Source organism: Trichomycterus rosablanca, chromosome 13, assembly GCF_030014385.1.
Source record: "Trichomycterus rosablanca isolate fTriRos1 chromosome 13, fTriRos1.hap1, whole genome shotgun sequence".
NCBI classification, from domain to species: domain Eukaryota; kingdom Metazoa; phylum Chordata; class Actinopteri; order Siluriformes; family Trichomycteridae; genus Trichomycterus; species Trichomycterus rosablanca.
In genome coordinates, this window is record NC_086000.1 from 26,168,619 (window position 1) to 26,187,198 (window position 18,580).

An 18,580-nucleotide genomic window follows, 5' to 3' on the forward strand; every position below is an offset into this window, starting at 1 on the left:
GGGCAGTTGTAGCCTAGCAGGTAAGGTACTGGACTAGTAATTGAAAGGTCGCTTGTTCAAACTCTACCACTGCCAGGTTGCCACTGTTGGGCCCTTAAACCTCAACTGCTTAGACAGTGTACTGTCACAGTACTGTAAGTCGCTTTGGATTAAAAAGCATCTGCTAAATGCCGAAAATGTAAATGTAATGTAAATGTGTTACCAGATTGACTATATTCAATGTTTTGTCTTTTTTCAGTGAGCATGGCTGTATGGGCCTTGGCTTTGGGTGCAAGCCCTGTCCAGGCACTCGCTTGTGACATTCACAGCTAAGGACGGGGGAGCTTCTTGCCTGGCCGTAATGCGGAGGAGACGAGCTGTTCTGCAGGTGAAAGCGAAGTGACGAGGGAGGGAGGACTAAGATGGGAGCCAATGTGTCCAGTTACCCACATTCATGCTCCTCACGCTTTGCTGGAAACTCACAGGCTCAGCAGACCTTTATTGGTGGGTATTTAAATAATAAAACTGGCACTTATGCCAGTTCTTTGTTGGAATGTGTGTGTGTGTAATTATTTTCATGAAAGTATTCATTGGTGTATTTAAAATGGCAGTAATTCACAGTTCTCATAATAGTCTAGAGACAGTTTATCTAAACTGTTTAGACTGTCACAGAATCTCACCTACTAATTAAAAGTGGCTGTAATGTGTGCAGTACACAGAAAAGAAAGAAGATACGTCTCTTAATTAAAAATAGAATACTTGTGTGCATGGTTTGAATTACAGGGGCGATGGGGGGGGGGGGGGGGGGGGTCTGATCCTCTTTACTGCCATTATGAAGTCTCTTGCTGAATATACACCTATCAGCCATAACATTAAAACCACTACTAGTTCTACAATTACTGACTGTAGTCCATCTGTTTCTCTGCATGCTTTGTTAGCCCCCTTTCATGCTGTTCTTCAATGGTCAGGACTCTCCCAGGACCACTACAGAGTAGGTATTATTTGGGTGGTGGATCATTCTCAGCACTGCAGTGACACTGACATGGTGATGGTGTGTTAGTGTGTGTTGTGCTGGTATGAGTGGATCAGACACAGTAGCGCTGCTGGAGTTTTTAAACACCTCACTGTCACTGCTGGACTGAGTATAGTCCACCAACCAAAAATATATCCATCCAACAGCGCCCTGTGGGCAGCGTCCTGTGACCACTGATGAAGGTCTAGAAGATGACCAACTCAAACAGCAGATTCTGACTTTACATCTACAAGGTGGATATACTAGGTAGGAGTGTCTAATAGAGTGGACAGTGAGTGGACACTGCATTTAAAAGCTCCAGCAGCGCTGCTGTCTTATCCACTCATACCAGCACAACACACACTAACACACCACCACCATGTCAGTGCCACTGCAGTGCTGAGAATGATCCACCACCCAAATAATACCTGCTCTGTAGTGGTCCTGTAGCTGGCTAAAAAGTATGTAGAGAAACACATAATAATAATAATACATTTTATTTATAACGCACTTTACATTTGAAAACAAATCTCAAAGTGCTACAGAAAAAGAGTAATATAAAAAATCATGAAATATAAAACAAATATAGATGGACTACAGTCAGTAATTGTAGAACTACAAAGTGTAGTTAAATACTTATTTATCAATAAATTAGTATTAGTAGTATTTTGCTGATTTGCTATTTGTTTTCCTCTTTTGACACATCTTTAATCACCAAAAAAAAATAAAGAACCTAAATCTAAAAGAAGAAAGTGTGGTACCATTGTAGTTCTAGCTCAAATGATTAACCTTGCTTTATGACGTTTGCTGGCATTTCTGTAATGATTTTTAATTCCCGGCTGTAGAAAGAGCAGTTCAATTACCAGGAAAATGAAGCTGGAGACTGTGATTAACAGAGTGTCACCAAAGACTTTATGAGAATGCTAATGGGCTGCTGAAGCTTTCATGATGGCTTGCTTTTCTTTTTAAAGCAGCTCAAGTCAAAACTTTTAGCATAATGTTTTCCTGCAGCTTGTGTTGCTGAAGATCAAGTCTTTTTTTTAGTATCTAGAAGTGGAATCCACAAAAATGATGCAGCACAAGTAATTGCGTTTATTTTTAACTTTCCATTAAGTTACTTGGCATTTTCATGTCATTATGTGATTGGTGTACTGGAACAAACAATGCAAAATGTCTTAAGAGACAAAGTCTGGTAATTTTGGATAAATCAATCATTCTTGCTTATATTTTTAGATACAACTACAATAGGATATTTACTGGAAGACAGTTCAAATGTCTATAATGGGTAGCTAAGTATTATTTTTCCTTAGTACAGTTATATTTATACAAACCCGATATGGGTCATTTTTATAAATCTGTCTCAGTAAGATGAACATAAACACTGAGCGGAGCTAGTTCAGAATGTGGAATATAAATATGAAGTCAGTAACATTTTATTACAGGAACGTTCATTACAAGCGCTAAATAAACATGCTATTTTTAAATGAGCAATCGGTATATTAAAGCTCTTAATGACAACATTGGTTATTATAAGGTGCTAAAATTACATTCATGTTTGTACTTGAGCTTGATGTAAAATATCTACATAATTCCACACAGATCCATCAGCCACCATAGGGACACTTATACAACCCCTGGCAAAAATTATGGAATCACCACTCTTGGAAGATGTTCTTTCAATTGTTTAATTTTGTAGAAAAAAAAAAAATCACAGACATGCCACAAAACTATCATTTCTCAAACTGTCAACCCTCTGGCATTAAGAAACAATAAAAAAAGAAACAAATATAATAGTTGTGGTCAGTCACAATTGCTTTTTTTTTTAGATCAAGTAGAGGAAAAAAATATGGAATCACTCAAATCTGAGGAAAAAATTATGGAATCATTAGAAAACACTGCACCATTATTACTTTGTTGCACCACCTCTGGCTTTTATAATGGTTTAAACTCTCTGAGGCATGGAGTTAACTAATGACAAACAGTATTCTTCATCAATCTGCCTTCAACTGTCTCTTGCTGTTGCCAGATCAGCTTTGCAGGTTGGAACCTTGTCATTGACCATTTTCTTCAATTTTCACCAGAGATTTTCAAATGGATTGAGATCCGGACTATTTGCAGGCCATGCCATTGACATTATATGTTTTCTTGAAGGAAAGTTTTCACGTCCTTTGCCCTATGGCAAGATGCATTATCATCTTGAAAAATGAAGTCATCATCACCAAACATCCTTTCAATTGATGGAATAAGAAAAGCGTCCAAAATTTCAATGTGGACTTTGGCATTTATTGAAGACCATCTCCCCTGTGCCTTTACCCGACATGCAGGCCCATATCATCAACAACTGTGGAAATTAACATGTTTTCTTTAGGCAGTTATCTTCATAAATTTCATTGGACAGACACCAAACAAAAGTTCCAGCATCATCACCTTGCTCAATGCAGATTCGCGATTCATCACTGAAGATCACTTTTATCCAGTCACCCACAGTCCACAATTGCTTTTCTTTAGCCTACTTTAACCTTGTTCTTTTCTTTTTAGGTGTTAATGATGGCTTTTGTTTGGCTTTTCTGTATGTAAATCCCATTTCTTTTAGGTGATTTCTTACAGTTCGGTCACAGACATTGACTCCACTTTCCGGCCACTTGTTTCTCATTTGTTTTGTTGTGCATTTTCTGTTTTCAAGACATATTGCTTTAAGTTTTCTATCTTGATGCTTTGATGTCTTACTTGGTCTACCAGTATGCTTCCCTTTTACAACCTTCCCATTTTGTTTGTACTTGGTCCAGATTTTAAACACAGCTTACTGGGAACAACCAACATCTTTTGTGACATTCCACAATGATTTATCTTCTTGAAGGAGTTTTATAATCCTCTCATTTGTTTCAACTGACATATCTTGTGTTGGAACCATGATTCATGACAATCTGCTTTGTGCAACAGCTCTCCGAGGTGTAAGCACTCTTTTTAAACTGAAGAATAATTAGCAAATCTAATCTGCTGCAGATGTTTTGTTTTTAAACTGCAAATTACAGAGTGATTCCATAATTTTTTCCTCAGATTTGAGTGATTCCATATTTTTTTCCTCTACTTTATCTAAAAAAAGCAATTGTGACTGACCACAACTATTATATTTGTTTCTTTTTTGTATTGTTTCTTAATGCCAGAAGGTTGACATTTTGAAAAATGATAGTTTTGTGGCATGTCTGTGATTTATTTTTTCTACAAAATTAAACAATTGACAGAACATCTTCCAAGAGTGGTGATTCCATAATTTTTGCGAGGGGTTGTATACGAGGGATCTTTAGCACTTTTATATTTTGGTTGGAAACCGTGAGGGTGGGAGGAGTAGTAATTGGTCGTGTCTGAGAGACTGAGTGAGAGCTTATAGTCCAGATTCTGTGCCATTTGATTTCCACTTTTTTGGACGCTCGAAGAAGAAGCTTTAAGAATAAGAAGATTTTCATGTGATGATGATGTGAAAGCAGTGGTGCATCAGTTGGCATTAAAAAGTTGGTACGACACTGGGGAAAAATGCTTCGGAAGGTGACTGTATAAAAGTGATGTAATTTATTTTTAGAATTCTTAAAGTTCTAAAAAAGTGTGAAAATTCTTAAAGAACCTTCATATATATACACACTCAAAATCAGAAAAAGTAGGGACAGCATGGACAAAATACAGTGTTTTCTTACATTTACTTAGACTTTTATTTTATAATGTGAAATTATAATGTTATGTCTAAGAGCTTGAACACTCCTCCCAACTATGGAGTTCAATTCGGACCACACCCATTGTTAGCAGGTGGTTTAAATATGTTATATTTTTCTTATTTTGTGAAGGGTTAGGGAAGGCCCATTGTCTTTTCCAGCCTGTCCCCTGTCCACAAATCAATGTCCATAAAAATATGGTTTGACAGGTTTAGTGTGAATGAACTCCAGTGATCTGCTCAGAGCTCTGACTTCTGAGCTCAATTCTAGTGAACTGGAACGCTGATTTCAAACCAGGTCCTCCTGTCAAACACCAGTGTTTGTTTATTATTATTATTAGGATTTTAGCGTCATGTTTTACACTTTGGTTACATTCATGATGGGAAAAGTAGTTACTCATTACACAAGGTTCATCAGTTCACAAGGTTATATCGAACGCAGTAATGGACAATTTTGTATATCCAGTTAACCTGACTGCATGTTTTTGGACTGTGGGAGGAAACCCACGCAGACACGGGGAGAACATGCAAACTTTACACAGAAAGGACCCAGGACCACCTTGCTGTGAGGCGACAGTGCTACCCACTTAGCCACTGTGCCGCCCAAACACCAGTGCCTGACTTTATTAATGTTATTTTGCCTTAATGGCAGCACATTTCAATGGACACGCTCTGATCTTGTGAAAAGCCTTTCTAAAAGAGTGACGATTGTTACTACAGCTGTTCAGGGTGTTACCTTTATAACAAACTCTATTTAGTTATTTGTTTCTTTGCTTAATATTAATGATCAGTTTTCACCAATTTCTTTTTTTACCTTATCAAACCAAAAGCTATAAACGAATGGTTCAATTTTAACTATATCCTAATTAAACACAGAGCAGCTCCTCATTGAAAGGGTAGACAAGCGTAAACAAACAAGCTGTTCTAGTAGTTAAAGTGTAATATCCTGATAATCCAGGTAAAATGTGTTACACTGTATGGCCAAAAGTATTGGGACACCCCTTTTAATTATTGAATTGCTAACAGTTGTAACAGTTGATGACCCAGTTGAGGTGAGGATTGAACCCAGGTTTCCATGTTGCTGTGTGGAACCTACTGTACCAGCTGCATCATTGTGCTGGTGTGTGCCTTCTGGACCAATAAATAACTGTGACATGGTCTGCGTACAAAAAAAACAACTGCAATAGGCATGCTTTCTAGAAGTACATAATGTGGGGGCATTGTAGCCTGGCGGTTAAGGTACTGGACTAGTAATCAGAAGGTCACTGGTTCAAGCCCCACCACCGCCAGGTTGCTGCTGATGGGCCCTGAACCCTCAATTGCTTAGACTGTATACTGTCACAGTGCTGTAAGTCACTTTGGATATAAAGTGTAAAATGTTAATGGCCAAACATTGTTTTAATGTTTTGTCTTTGTTATTCTTTTAGGAACATCTTTGTACTCACAGCAGAGCTACACGTGGGAGCCAAAGCTCTACAGCCTGGAGCATGGCGGTCACGAGCGGCCTCCAGAGCGGAAGAAAAGGACCTCAGGCCTGGCCACGCTCAAGCGGCGCTTCATTCGACGCCGCAGAGCGAGCCGTTCAGCTGACCATGCTCGGCACATGCGTGAGCTGCTCTCTGGCTGGCACGTATGTGACGCCAATGCCCTGGTGGAGGAGTATGCGGGCACAGCTGCCCTCAAAGAGCTAAGCCTGGCTGCGAGCCTGGCCCGACCTGAGGCTGCCACACTGCGGTCCTGCATGACCGCTTTATTTCAGCATAAGCACTGCGCAGATGTCGACCTGCTCTTCCAGGATGCCTGCTTCCCTGCCCACCGTGCCATCCTGGCTACCCGTTGTCCTTTTTTTAAGAGGTTGTTTTCAACCCCTGCTCCAGTGAATTCAGGTTATACTGGGGCAGAGGTGCTGCTGGATGTTGGCATAGCAGGAATAGATGTTCCATTGTTCTCAGCCCTGTTGCACTTCCTTTACACCGGCGATCTTAGAGGTTCCAGCAGAGAGGCGGAAACAAGGTTGAGGAATGTGGAAGTTTTGAGGCAGCTAAGTGAGGAGTTTGGCATGCCTAACTTTCTGGAGGAAGACATGAAGGCTCTGTTTAACTCCATGTGCTACTACGACTCTGTGCTCAGCTTCAGCGTCGAGCCTGAACGCGTAGATGCTTATGATTCAGTTGGAGGGATAAGTGGTGGAGGGATTGCAGAAGTTAGCCTCATGAAAAGCGACCATTCGACATCCCCAAAGGAGGACCTAAGAGCCCACAAGGCTGTGCTCTCGGCACGCTCTCCTTTTTTCCGGAACCTTCTGCAGAGACGCGTTCGCACCGGTGAGGAACTGACAGAGCGGACACTGCAGACACCTACCCTCATTGTGTTGGATGAGTCCATTATTCCACGGAAGTATGCCCGGGTTATTTTGCACTGCATGTACACGGATGTTGTGGACCTGTCGCTGGTGATGCGTGGCAGCCCCTCGGTGGGCAGCCTTAGTGAAGCTCAGGTCCTGGGGACGAGCACCTCAGTAGGCAAGGGCGGGGTATCTACACGCACTGAGGAGGCCATGGAGCTCTATCACATCTCCCTGTTTCTGGAATTCGGCATGCTGGCTCAAGGTAAGGTGCCTCGTTAAATGTGCACTTATATGCACTGTTTATTTCCTAATTTTGTGCAGACTGTGTCTACTGTATCGAATTACAAAGAACTGATAGTTTAACATAGTCATTTAGCTGATGCTTTTATCCAAATCGAATTAGAGTACTGTGACAGTATAGAGTCTGAGCAATTGAGGGTTAAGGGCCTTGCTTAAGGGCCCAAAAGCAGCAACCTGGCAGTGGTGGTGCTTGAACCAGCGACTTTCTGATTACTAGTCCAGTACCTTAACCGCTAGGCTACAACTCAAACCGTGTTCAGGTGGCACAGCGGCAAATACACACTAACACAACTGTACTTACATCTAAAACTCGTGAATTCGAATCTCAGAACTGCTATTGGCAGCCTGGGTGCCTACACAGACAATGATTGGCTCATCCATTGGGGAATTACAGCCTCTGTAAAAGGAAATAATGGAAATCAGTGTGTGACTCTCCTAATGTGATGCTGAGCACCAAATGAACTCTCCTCATGCTGGTGAAAAGAAGCAGTCAGCTATTGCACACATGTTGGAGGGGCCGTGTGTTAGTCACGGCTCTCCTCGGTCAGGAGTGGAGGTCAGCATCAGTACAGATGAAGCCGAATGCAATCGGGTAATGTGACTTCACTTTTTTTTTTTTTTTTTTTTTTGCATTTTTCCCCAATTTTTCCTCCCAATCCAGTAAACAGCAAACTTGTGGTTTAAGTTAAAAAAAAAATAGACATACACAAGTGGGGGATGAGCATAGTTTAGATGTCCATTAAGGAAAGTGGACAGTACAGCCACTACTGCTACTAAGATTTTATCATTTGAAACTGTGAATACCCCAATAACATACAATACAAATAGTTAGCCTTTGTTACCCCTCTTAAATCAAAGGCCCATTCAGGAACGCTGTGTCTGCTTCCAATGCACTCATGTGCTGACTTGTCTTGTTTTAAGCCGATTAGCATAGCTGAAGAACCACCCACCCTAATTCACACATTTTAACTCACTTAATCTCTATTTTTGTGTATCTTCTGGTTTGAACAGCTGCCTCAACTTTCGCCTTATACAAAGCGCACTTCTGTCTGAAAGCACGCCTGCATGAATGGTAGCCTAAAAAACATGAACCCTCTGCCTTATTTTTTTTTTTTTTTTTTTTTTTTTTTTTTTTTTTTTAAACTGCGTAGACCTGCATAAAGCTTCTTAATGCTGTTTTCCTTCAAACATAATCTCACAGATGCTCAATATTGATTAATAATTTTGTGATCAAAACTGTGAGAAGAATGCCTTTCCTCTTGGCTAAAGGTGCCAATGGCATTGTTGGAGAAGTAGAGGAAATACTTTACTTGTGCTGCTTTGGAGCCAATAACAAGAATAAATGGACAGTTTCCATGTACAGTGTATCACAAAAGTGAGTACACCCCTTACATTTCTGCAGATATTTAAGTATATCTTTTCATGGGACAACACTGACAAAATGACACTGACACAATGAAAAGTAGTCTGTGTGCAGCTTATATAACAGTGTAAATGTATTCTTCCCTCAAAATAACTCAATATACAGCCATTAATGTCTAAACCACCGGCAACAGAAGTGAGTACACCCCTTAGTGAAAGTTCCTGAAGTGTCAATATTTTGTGTGGCCACCATTATTTCCCAGAACTGCCTTAACTCTCCTGGGCATGGAGTTTCATGGGATCATGCTCTGCTTCAGTATTTCACAGTACATATTGGAGTTTATGTGTCCCTCAATGAAATGTAACTCCCCAACACCTCCTGCACTCACCACCATGCTTGACTGTAGGCATGACACACTTATCTTTGTACTCCTCACCTGATTGCCGCCACACATGCTTGAGACCATCTGAACCCAACAAATTAATCTTGGTCTCATCAGACCATAGGACATGGTTCCAGTAATCCATGTCCTTTGTTGACATGTCTTCAGCAAACTGTTTGCGGGCTTTCTTGTGTAGAGACTTCAGAAGAGGCTTCCTTCTGGGGTGACAGCCATGCAGACCAATTTGATGTAGTGTGTGGCGTATGGTCTGAGCACTGACAGGCTGACCCCCCACCTTTTCAATCTCTGCAGCAATGCTGACGGCACTCCTGCGCCTATCTTTCAAAGACAGCAGTTGGATGTGACGCTGAGCACGTGCACTCAGCTTCTTTGGACGACCAACGCGAGGTCTGTTCTGAGTGGACCCTGCTCTTTAAAAACGCTGGATGATCTTGGCCACTGTGCTGCAGCTCAGTTTCAGGGTGTTGGCAATCTTCTTGTAGCCTTGGCCATCTTCATGTAACGCAACAATTCGTCTTTTAGGATCCTCAGAGAGTTCTTTGCCATGAGGTGCCATGTTGGAACTTTCAGTGACCAGTATGAGAGAGTGTGAGAGCTGTACTACTAAATTGAACACACCTGCTCCCTATGCACACCTGAGACCTAGTAACACTAACAAATCACGAAAATGACAAGCAGTGCTCAATTTGGACATTTAGGGGTGTAGTCTCCTAGGGGTGTACTCACTTTTGTTGCCGGTGGTTTAGACATTAATGGCTGTATATTGAGTTATTTTGAGGGAAGAATAAATTTACACTGTTATATAAGCTGCACACAGACTACTTTTCATTGTGTCAAAGTGTCATTTTGTCAGTGTTGTCCCATGAAAAGATATACTTAAATATCTGCAGAAATGTGAGGGGTGTACTCACTTTTGTGATACACTGTATGTTGTAAAAAAAATAATAAATCAAATGTTCCAGTCTTAGACAAGGCATTTAGAATTTTTCTGTTAAATTGTGCATGGAATAGATTTTGCAGACTGACATCAAATAAGAATTTGAAAGCCTGTGGTTTGAAACCTTTGGGGGCTTGAAGCTGAGACAAAAGCTCTTTTATAGCCATTTTCAACAGTCTACTTTTAGCCCACTTAACATTTCCATATGGCTTTTATTTTCGATTGCAACTACTTTCACTTGTAGTGGACTTCATTAAAAAGTAAAGCTGCTCTCATTGTCTGTCTGAGTTTTCCTCGTCACTGTGGTCTTTCTCTAATCTGATCAGTCACTTCCTAGTTCTGGTTTGTGTAAGCTCATTGTTTACTCAGCTTGCCCTGCAGTGCTAGGGTAAGACACTGCCAGGAGCAGTCTATTTTATACAAGAAACCAGTTTTATACAAGAAACCAGTTTCCTTTCTCCTACTGTTCTGCATGTAATTATTTTAAAAAGGAAGAGTCTTCCATTAATGTTTCAATCATGTGCTTGTATTGGGATTTTGCGTTGTTGTTAATCCTAGTTAACTGCAAGTTAGTTTTGTTTGTAAATAAATGGAATGATGGGCACCATGTATAAATAAACTAATTGTTTTCCTGTATTGAATCAGTAATGATACTTATTTTATGTACTACAAAAAATTAATAGTACAACCTCCCTAATTTATTTACCCTCAGTTTAATTGCTTACGGAAACCTAAATATTCATCTGAAGTCCTGGGTCTGATTTGGAGAAGGCCTAGGTTTTGACGTTTATCTTTGTTGTTGCTTAAATGAGCAAAATTTGGTTTTGCATTTTTCTGTATTTAATAGAATATCAGATGAATACACTACAATAGTGTTATCTGTATTCTTAGACTCCATATATGGGCGGCATGGTGGCTCAGTGGGTGGCACTGTTGCCTTACAGCAAGAAGGTCCTGGGTTCGATTCCCAGGTGGGGTGGTCCAGGTCCTTTCTGTGTGGAGTTTGCATGTTCTCCCCTTGTCTGCATGAGTTTCCCCCGGAAGCTCCGGTTTTCATCCCACAGTCCAAAGACATGCAGTTGTGAATTGGAGACACTAAATTGTCCATGACTGTGTTTGACATTAAACTTGTGAACTGATGAATAGTGTAACCACTAACTACCGTGTCTGTCATGAATTTAACCAAAGTGTATAAAACATTATTTATTATTATTAGGATTATCATAAGACTCCATATAGTACACATTATGTAATTTGGACACAAACCAACCAACACGGTAACACTGGTCATGGGTAGAAAGAGTGATTTTTATTGTTAGTAGCCACACATGAGCAACATAATGGTGCAGCTATTAGAGTGGATTTTGCACCACAATGGTTCAATTCTTAACTCTAGCCACATTTTAATTAGTGTGCTATAGTTTGTTAGGTGGGTCTGTGTGTGTGTTTTTTGGATTTTATTTGACCAGCCTGACAACTTACTTCTTAGTATAAGATGAGTTTTTGGTCATTTGGGCAGTTGTAGCCTAGTGGTTAAGGTACTGGGCTAGTAATCGAAAGGTCGCTGGTTCAAGCCTGCAACTGCCAGGTTGCCACTGTTGGGCCCTTAACCCTCAAATGCTTAGACAATATACCATCACAGTACTGTAAGTCATTTTGGCTAAAAGCGTCTGCTAAATGCAGAAAATGTAAATGTAATAGTCATTTTCTGACCGTGACAAGAAACTGTTCCATATACAGTGTATCACAAAAGTGAGTACACCCCTCACATTTCTGCAAATATTTTATTATATCTTTTCATGGGACGACGCTATTGACATGAAACTTGGATATAACTTAGAGTAGTCAGTGTACAACTTGTATAGCAGTGTAGATTTACTGTCTTCTGAAAATAACTCAACACACAGCCATTAATGTCTAAATGGCTGGCAACATAAGTGAGTACACCCCACAGTGAACATGTCCAAATTGTGCCTAAAGTGTCAATATTTTGTGTGACCACCATTATTATCACTGCCTTAACCCTCCTGGGCATGGAATTCACCAGAGCTGCACTGGTTGCTACTGGAATCATCTTCCACTCCTCCATGATGACATCACGGAGCTGGTGGATGTTAGACACCTTGAACTCCTCCACCTTCCACTTGAGGATGCGCCACAGGTGCTCAATTGGGTTTAGTCCATCACCTTTACCTTCAGCTTCCTCAGCAAGGCAGTTGTCATCTTGGAGGTTGTGTTTGGGGTCGTTATCCTGTTGGAAAACTGCCATGAGGCCCAGTTTTCGAAGGGAGGGGATCATGCTCTGTTTCAGAATGTCACAGTACATGTTGGAATTCATGTTTCCCTCAATGAACTGCAGCTCCCCAGTGCCAGCAACACTCATGCAGCCCAAGACCATGATGCTACCACCACCATGCTTGACTGTAGGCAAGATACAGTTGTCTTGGTACTTCTCACCAGGGCGCCGCCACACATGCTGGACACCATCTGAGCCAAACAAGTTTATCTTGGTCTCGTCAGACCACAGGGCATTCCAGTAATCCATGTTCTTGGACTGCTTGTCTTCAGCAAACTGTTTGCTGGCTTTCTTGTGCGTCAGCTTCCTTCTGGGATGACGACCATGCAGACCGAGTTGATGCAGTGTGCGGTGTATGGTCTGAGCACTGACAGGCTGACCTCCCACGTCTTCAACCTCTGCAGCAATGCTGGCAGCACTCATGTGTCTATTTTTTAAAGCCAACCTCTGGATATGACGCCGAACACGTGGACTCAACTTCTTTGGTCGACCCTGGCGAAGCCTGTTCCGAGTGGAACCTGTCCTGGAAAACCGCTGTATGACCTTGGCCACCATGCTGTAGCTCAGTTTCAGGGTGTTAGCAATCTTCTTATAGCCCAGGCCATCTTTGTGGAGAGCAACAATTCTATTTCTCACATCCTCAGAGAGTTCTTTGCCATGAGGTGCCATGTTGAATATCCAGTGGCCAGTATGAGAGAATTGTACCCAAAACACCAAATTTAAAAGCCCTGCTCCCCATTTACACCTGGGACCTTGACACATGACACCAGGGAGGGACAACGACACATTTGGGCACAATTTGGACATGTTCACTGTGGGGTGTACTCACTTATGTTGCCAGCTATTTAGACATTAATGGCTGTGTGTTGAGTTATTTTCAGAAGACAGTAAATCTACACTGCTATACAAGCTGTACACTGACTACTCTAAGTTATATCCAAGTTTCATGTCTATAGTGTTGTCCCATGAAAAGATATAATGAAATATTTGCAGAAATGTGAGAGGTGTACTCACTTTCGTGATACACTGTATGTTTTGTGTGCAAACAAACTAGCCCTATTTATATAGACATGGAGCAGTCACCAGCTGTAATTAATCATAATTGCAAATAAATTACAAAATACTGCCACAAACTTGACTGACATTTTTGCACCACTAAATCAATATAAGATGAATGTAGCTTTTTTCAGAAAACACAATAACTTGTCCTGAACATTTTCACAAAGGTATTTTAAACACTCCAAGAAAGACTGCAGAATCCATTAAATCCTCAAAGGACTGCCATAATGCACATGTCTCCTACAAATGACCTCAATTGTACCTGCCCTGTGCGTACATTGCCAATTTTATCAGGTTTTATAAAGGTGAAATTAATGATTGTTGCCCAGCTGTTGTTAACCACAATGCATCAGCTTTGGCTTTATTTATGGAAATGCACCTCAATAATGAGCTGGCACCTCTGTATGTAATTATTGATAGCTGGGGCTCAGTGGTTTTCACTGCCGCCTGTATTTAAATTTTTTTTCTATACAAAGCTTTTGTTTGTTCAGGTGAGATAACCGAGGCATAAGAAAAACAATTCCCAAAGGGATTAAATAATGTCAGCTGTTATTGCATTGTTTAATTAATGACATTTTTATAAGCATAATGTCAGTCAACTTATCAATAAATAAATGAATATTATACATATTGCCTAGGGTTTAATGCTACTGGTAGACACATCATGTTCAAGGCTAAGTACCTTGTACAATACTTTTAACTGTATAAGCTTGTTTTAAACTATAACCCCAAATCAGAAAAAATGGCACAGTATGGAAAATGCAAAATATAAAAGTGTTTTTACCCTTACTTCGACTTTTATTTTATTGAACCTGAAAAATTCCATTTCAGGTCTGCAACACATTCCAAAAAAAAAAAAATTGGAACGGTCAAACACAATTTTGTAATGTTGCCATTTTTTCTCACAATACTTAAACATCATTCTCGCTTTAAGGATACAAGGTGATGAAGTGTTTCAGGTGTTATTTTTGTTCCATTCCTCCTGCAAACACATCTCAAGGTATACAATATTGTCCACACTTTCTCTATTGGGGATGGGTCGGTACAGCAGGCAGGTCTGTCCAGTACCTTTACCCTCCTCCTCTGCAATCATGTCTGTAACGTGTGCACGTCTGTAATGTGGTTTTACATTGTATTGTGGGAAAATGTGTGGACGTCCCTTGAAAAGATATTGTCTTGAAAATAAGGCGTATGTTGCTCTAAATCTAAAAATCATCTACTACTGCCACATCTACAAAAAACGTTTAAACACAATTTTATAAATGATAAATCTCTCACATGAGATAAAGAAAACCTATCTTGTCCCGGCTTGGAGATCTCTCACATCCTCAACGATTAATCCATTAGTGTTACGAAATAAAACAAACTATACCATTTCCTGTTTAGCCACAGATGAAGTGAGATATGTCACGTGAACAACCGCTCGAACGCAAGTGAAACCAAAAATGCTGCTAAATGTTCTGTGTGTAAAAGTGAAAATAAAAACAGCAGTTTTGCATAACTGATGTTGTAGGTTCTGTATTTATTCCTTTAGAATATTTATTTCACAGTCTGAGCATTGTTATTTAGATAGCTAGTTTAACCATGGTGCATTGAGACATGTATTATTACTGCTTAGTTGTTTGAGAGGAGAAATGACGGTATCGGATTGGTATTAATACCGGCAGATACTCAATTTGCAGTATCGGTATCGGACGTAAAAAGTGGTATCAAGCCAGCCCTACTTTTCATTAATCCTGCCATCACAGAAGTGTAAATGATCTTTGCCAAGGGCACTGACGCAACTTCTTACTGTGGTATTTGGACTTGTTGCTAATAACAGTCTGGATGGTCCTTTTTGACTTTGATCTGGAGCACATGGCATTCATTTCCCCTAAAAAAAATGATCTGGAATACTGATTTATCTGACCACAATACAGTGACGGTTCTTCATGCAGTTATTGATTATTTTATCATTTCATTCTAAGATCTGAAACAAGTGTGACATGCAAAAACAAATGAAAAAGTACTGAGACATACTTTATTACTTCAGTGTGCTTAGAGCGTTTGTGTGTACGACATTAGCAGAATAAATATCAACTGTTTAACTGTACTTTATGCACTAGCCAAAGATGCAAATGTTTCTTAATGAAATTAGTAAACCCTGAAATTGCTTGGAAGCCATAAAATTCAGCTTTGCATATTTTAAGTTTTTGTTGAAACAGGAACATAAGATACAGTTTTTCCACTTGGAAACTCTGGTATTTGGCTCACTTGCCTGGTGTTTAACTTTTGAATTAATCATAGTCCTTTTTATGTGGACCCTTAGATTATTTTTACACTATGTGAGTGAATAGAAAATATGTTCAGAAAGCACGACCTTGAGTGGAAAAACAGATGCTAGTTGAGTATGAGTACCCACAGACACTTGGTGTTTGTCTTTTATTTGTGTTTTATTTATTTCCATTGTTAAAATAAATCACCTCTTATTAATTACCCTAAAAACAATAATGCATGTGCTTGGGATGCTAATGAGTAGGGCTCTACCAAATTCATGGGAAAATGTGCTTAATTTCATGGACCTCAATTTTCAATAGTCACAGATGTTTTAAAACAAAAGTGCCTCATTTTTCGACAGTCATTAAATAACACTCATAAATTGAATGGTAGAATCAATGGAAGTTACAATACACAGCAGAGCTACCTTAATAGCTCCCTCTCAAAGACCAAAATACTCATCTGTGATTTGACACATCATCCTCTGCGTTCACAGAATTGTGAACTCGAGTTGTGTTTTTAGCTGCTTTAGACATCTTGGACGTTTTGTCTAACCGATTGCTAAGGTAACTGAGCGTCTTTAAAGTTTGCCGAGTTCATAAAGGAAGAAATAAACTATACATAGACGAACTATCGGGAGCGTAATACTTTACTGGCTTGTTCTTTTGAGCACAAACTACAAAGATATGATCACGTGTGTTGAGAAGCGACATTTTATGGAATCCTCAGAAGGACAAAAAGCACACAATACGTAAACACATACATCAAAAACATTGGCTGCGTCCGGAATCGCATACTTAGAGAGTATGTACTAGATTGGAGGAAGTATGCACTACTCTGCAGGTAAAAAAGTACATACTTCCAGTACAGAAGTATGCAGTATGCACACAACACTGCTACGCACTACATCCGCCATCTTTCCAACGTCAAGTGATGACGTAATATCACCATGGTTACAGACTCATTACAAACCCCACTCGCCAAACTTTTGGATATTTATCGTGTTTTTGTTATTAATTCGTCTTTAAAATGTTTTATTTTATTTATCTTACTTACACTTGTAAACAGAGGACCGCTATCTTTCTTGTTTCTTATTACGCTTCGAACGCCTACGCAGCTCCAGTTGCATTATGGGATACATTAACGGACCGCAAGTGTGCATCGCTTGCATACTCAAACATGGCTGCCCAATAAGTAGGTCATCCGGGTACTTCTCGCGTACCTCTTTGTGTATAATATGTATTCGGACATACTAACCGCTCTCGCATACTCATTTTGCGTACTATTGAGTATGGAAGTATGCGATTCCGGACGCAGCCATTGTCAGCACACTTCACCACAGTAAAGTCTGTTACACTAGCTTAATTGCTGTATAATTGCTAGGACCGCCTCAAATTGCATATTGCGCCTTATATTTCAAATGCTACGTGAAAGAAAGCTGTTAAATCGCTAAACACAAACCTTAAATTTTGAATTTTACAGCACATCGCATATTACTCGGGAGACGGCTCATTTCACGGTCCGTGATGCGATTTTCACGGCCATGAATTAGGTAGGGCCTTACTAATGAGTAATGAATTCATTGAGAACAGCCAAATAAGGCATAGCTCAAACTGTTTTGTCTGTTTAATGTTTAAGTACGTTTTCAGCAGTTGTTAGTATAAAAATTAAAAATAGCATTGCGAATATCACAAATCTACATTACTGCCAGTAAATGCACACATTCATTCTAGGTTAAATAGGACGACAATATGTAACTAAATAATTATTATATATAATTATTTTAATTAGGGTATTATGTGTTTAAATCACAATAATAATGTTTAAATTTAAGTTATAAACTGGAAAAGGCCGCTCAGGTGACGCAGCGGTAAAGTACGCTAGCTTACCAGAGTTGGGGTTTCGAATACTCTCAGCTCTGCCTTTCCGACTAGGCTGAGCGGCTGCATGAACAACGATTGGCTGTTGTTCAGGGTTAGAGGGTAAGAAAGTCGGATCATAGGTCCTCATAACTGGTGCGACTGCGGCCCCTGCTGAAAGTTATAAACTGGAAATTTATTAACTTTAATAATTTTAACTAGAGATGGGACGATCGATCGGCTATGAATCGGTATCGGCCGATTTTTAATCAAAATATGCTATCGGCGATCGGCGATATTTCCTAAAAGTAGCCGATCCGATCGTGTGATATATAAAGACCATGTTAAGCTTAACAGCTCAGTGGATTGATCCAGACTTTGAGCTACGAAGCGCCAACCATCACATCACCATTCATCAACAATCGTACAGAAACCACAGTGAAAGCTCTTCATGACCTAAAATAACATCATTAACGTTGTGCATCATACATACGATGTAATTTTGCTGATTGTAATATTTACTTTAAAAAGATAATTCAACCCGGTCACATCTGAGTCGATTCTATCAGCACGTTATATAAACTCCTGGTTCACTTTGGTAAATCGTAAGCGGTTCTTACTTGTGATGTAGATGAGAACAGAAGACGTTACAGAGCCAATCCGAGGCAAAAGTTTATTTATTACCAAATTCTTTAGTTCAGGATCATCTGCTGAACTTTTAGCTCCTTAGACGGAACGAGTCTGACGGTCGGTTACAGATCTGTGGTAATAGCAGTTTAATTAAGCTTTTTAATGAAGCTTTTTAATGTAAGAGAGTCTGTAGTAGCTGGTGTTTATTTAAAACCACGACATTTAATTAATAAGAGTAAACACGGAGAGATAACTGAGAAGAGAAACTTATGCTTCGTGAAAAATGAATCGACTCGTGAATCAATGAATCACTTATAGCGATACTGTGAACAAAGCGTATCTTCTAAAGGCACACACACACACACACACACACACACACGCGTGCGCGTGCTGCTCCGGTTTATATTTACTGTGAGGCTCGTTTTAAGTTTATTTA

The 18,580-nt window shown here is 39.9% G+C and overlaps 1 protein-coding gene across 1 annotated transcript in view; it reads left to right on the top strand.

Annotated features, from left to right (window-relative positions):
* Window positions 1–401: 401 nt before the first annotated feature.
* LOC134325485 (BTB/POZ domain-containing protein 7-like) overlaps window positions 402–18,580 on the top strand; it is a 41,341-nt gene continuing 23,162 nt past the window's right edge. The window contains exons 1-2 of the mRNA XM_063007701.1: window positions 402–483; window positions 6,122–7,303. Coding sequence (XP_062863771.1) covers window positions 402–483; window positions 6,122–7,303 — 1,264 coding nt within the window. The remainder of the gene's footprint in view (window positions 484–6,121; window positions 7,304–18,580) is intronic.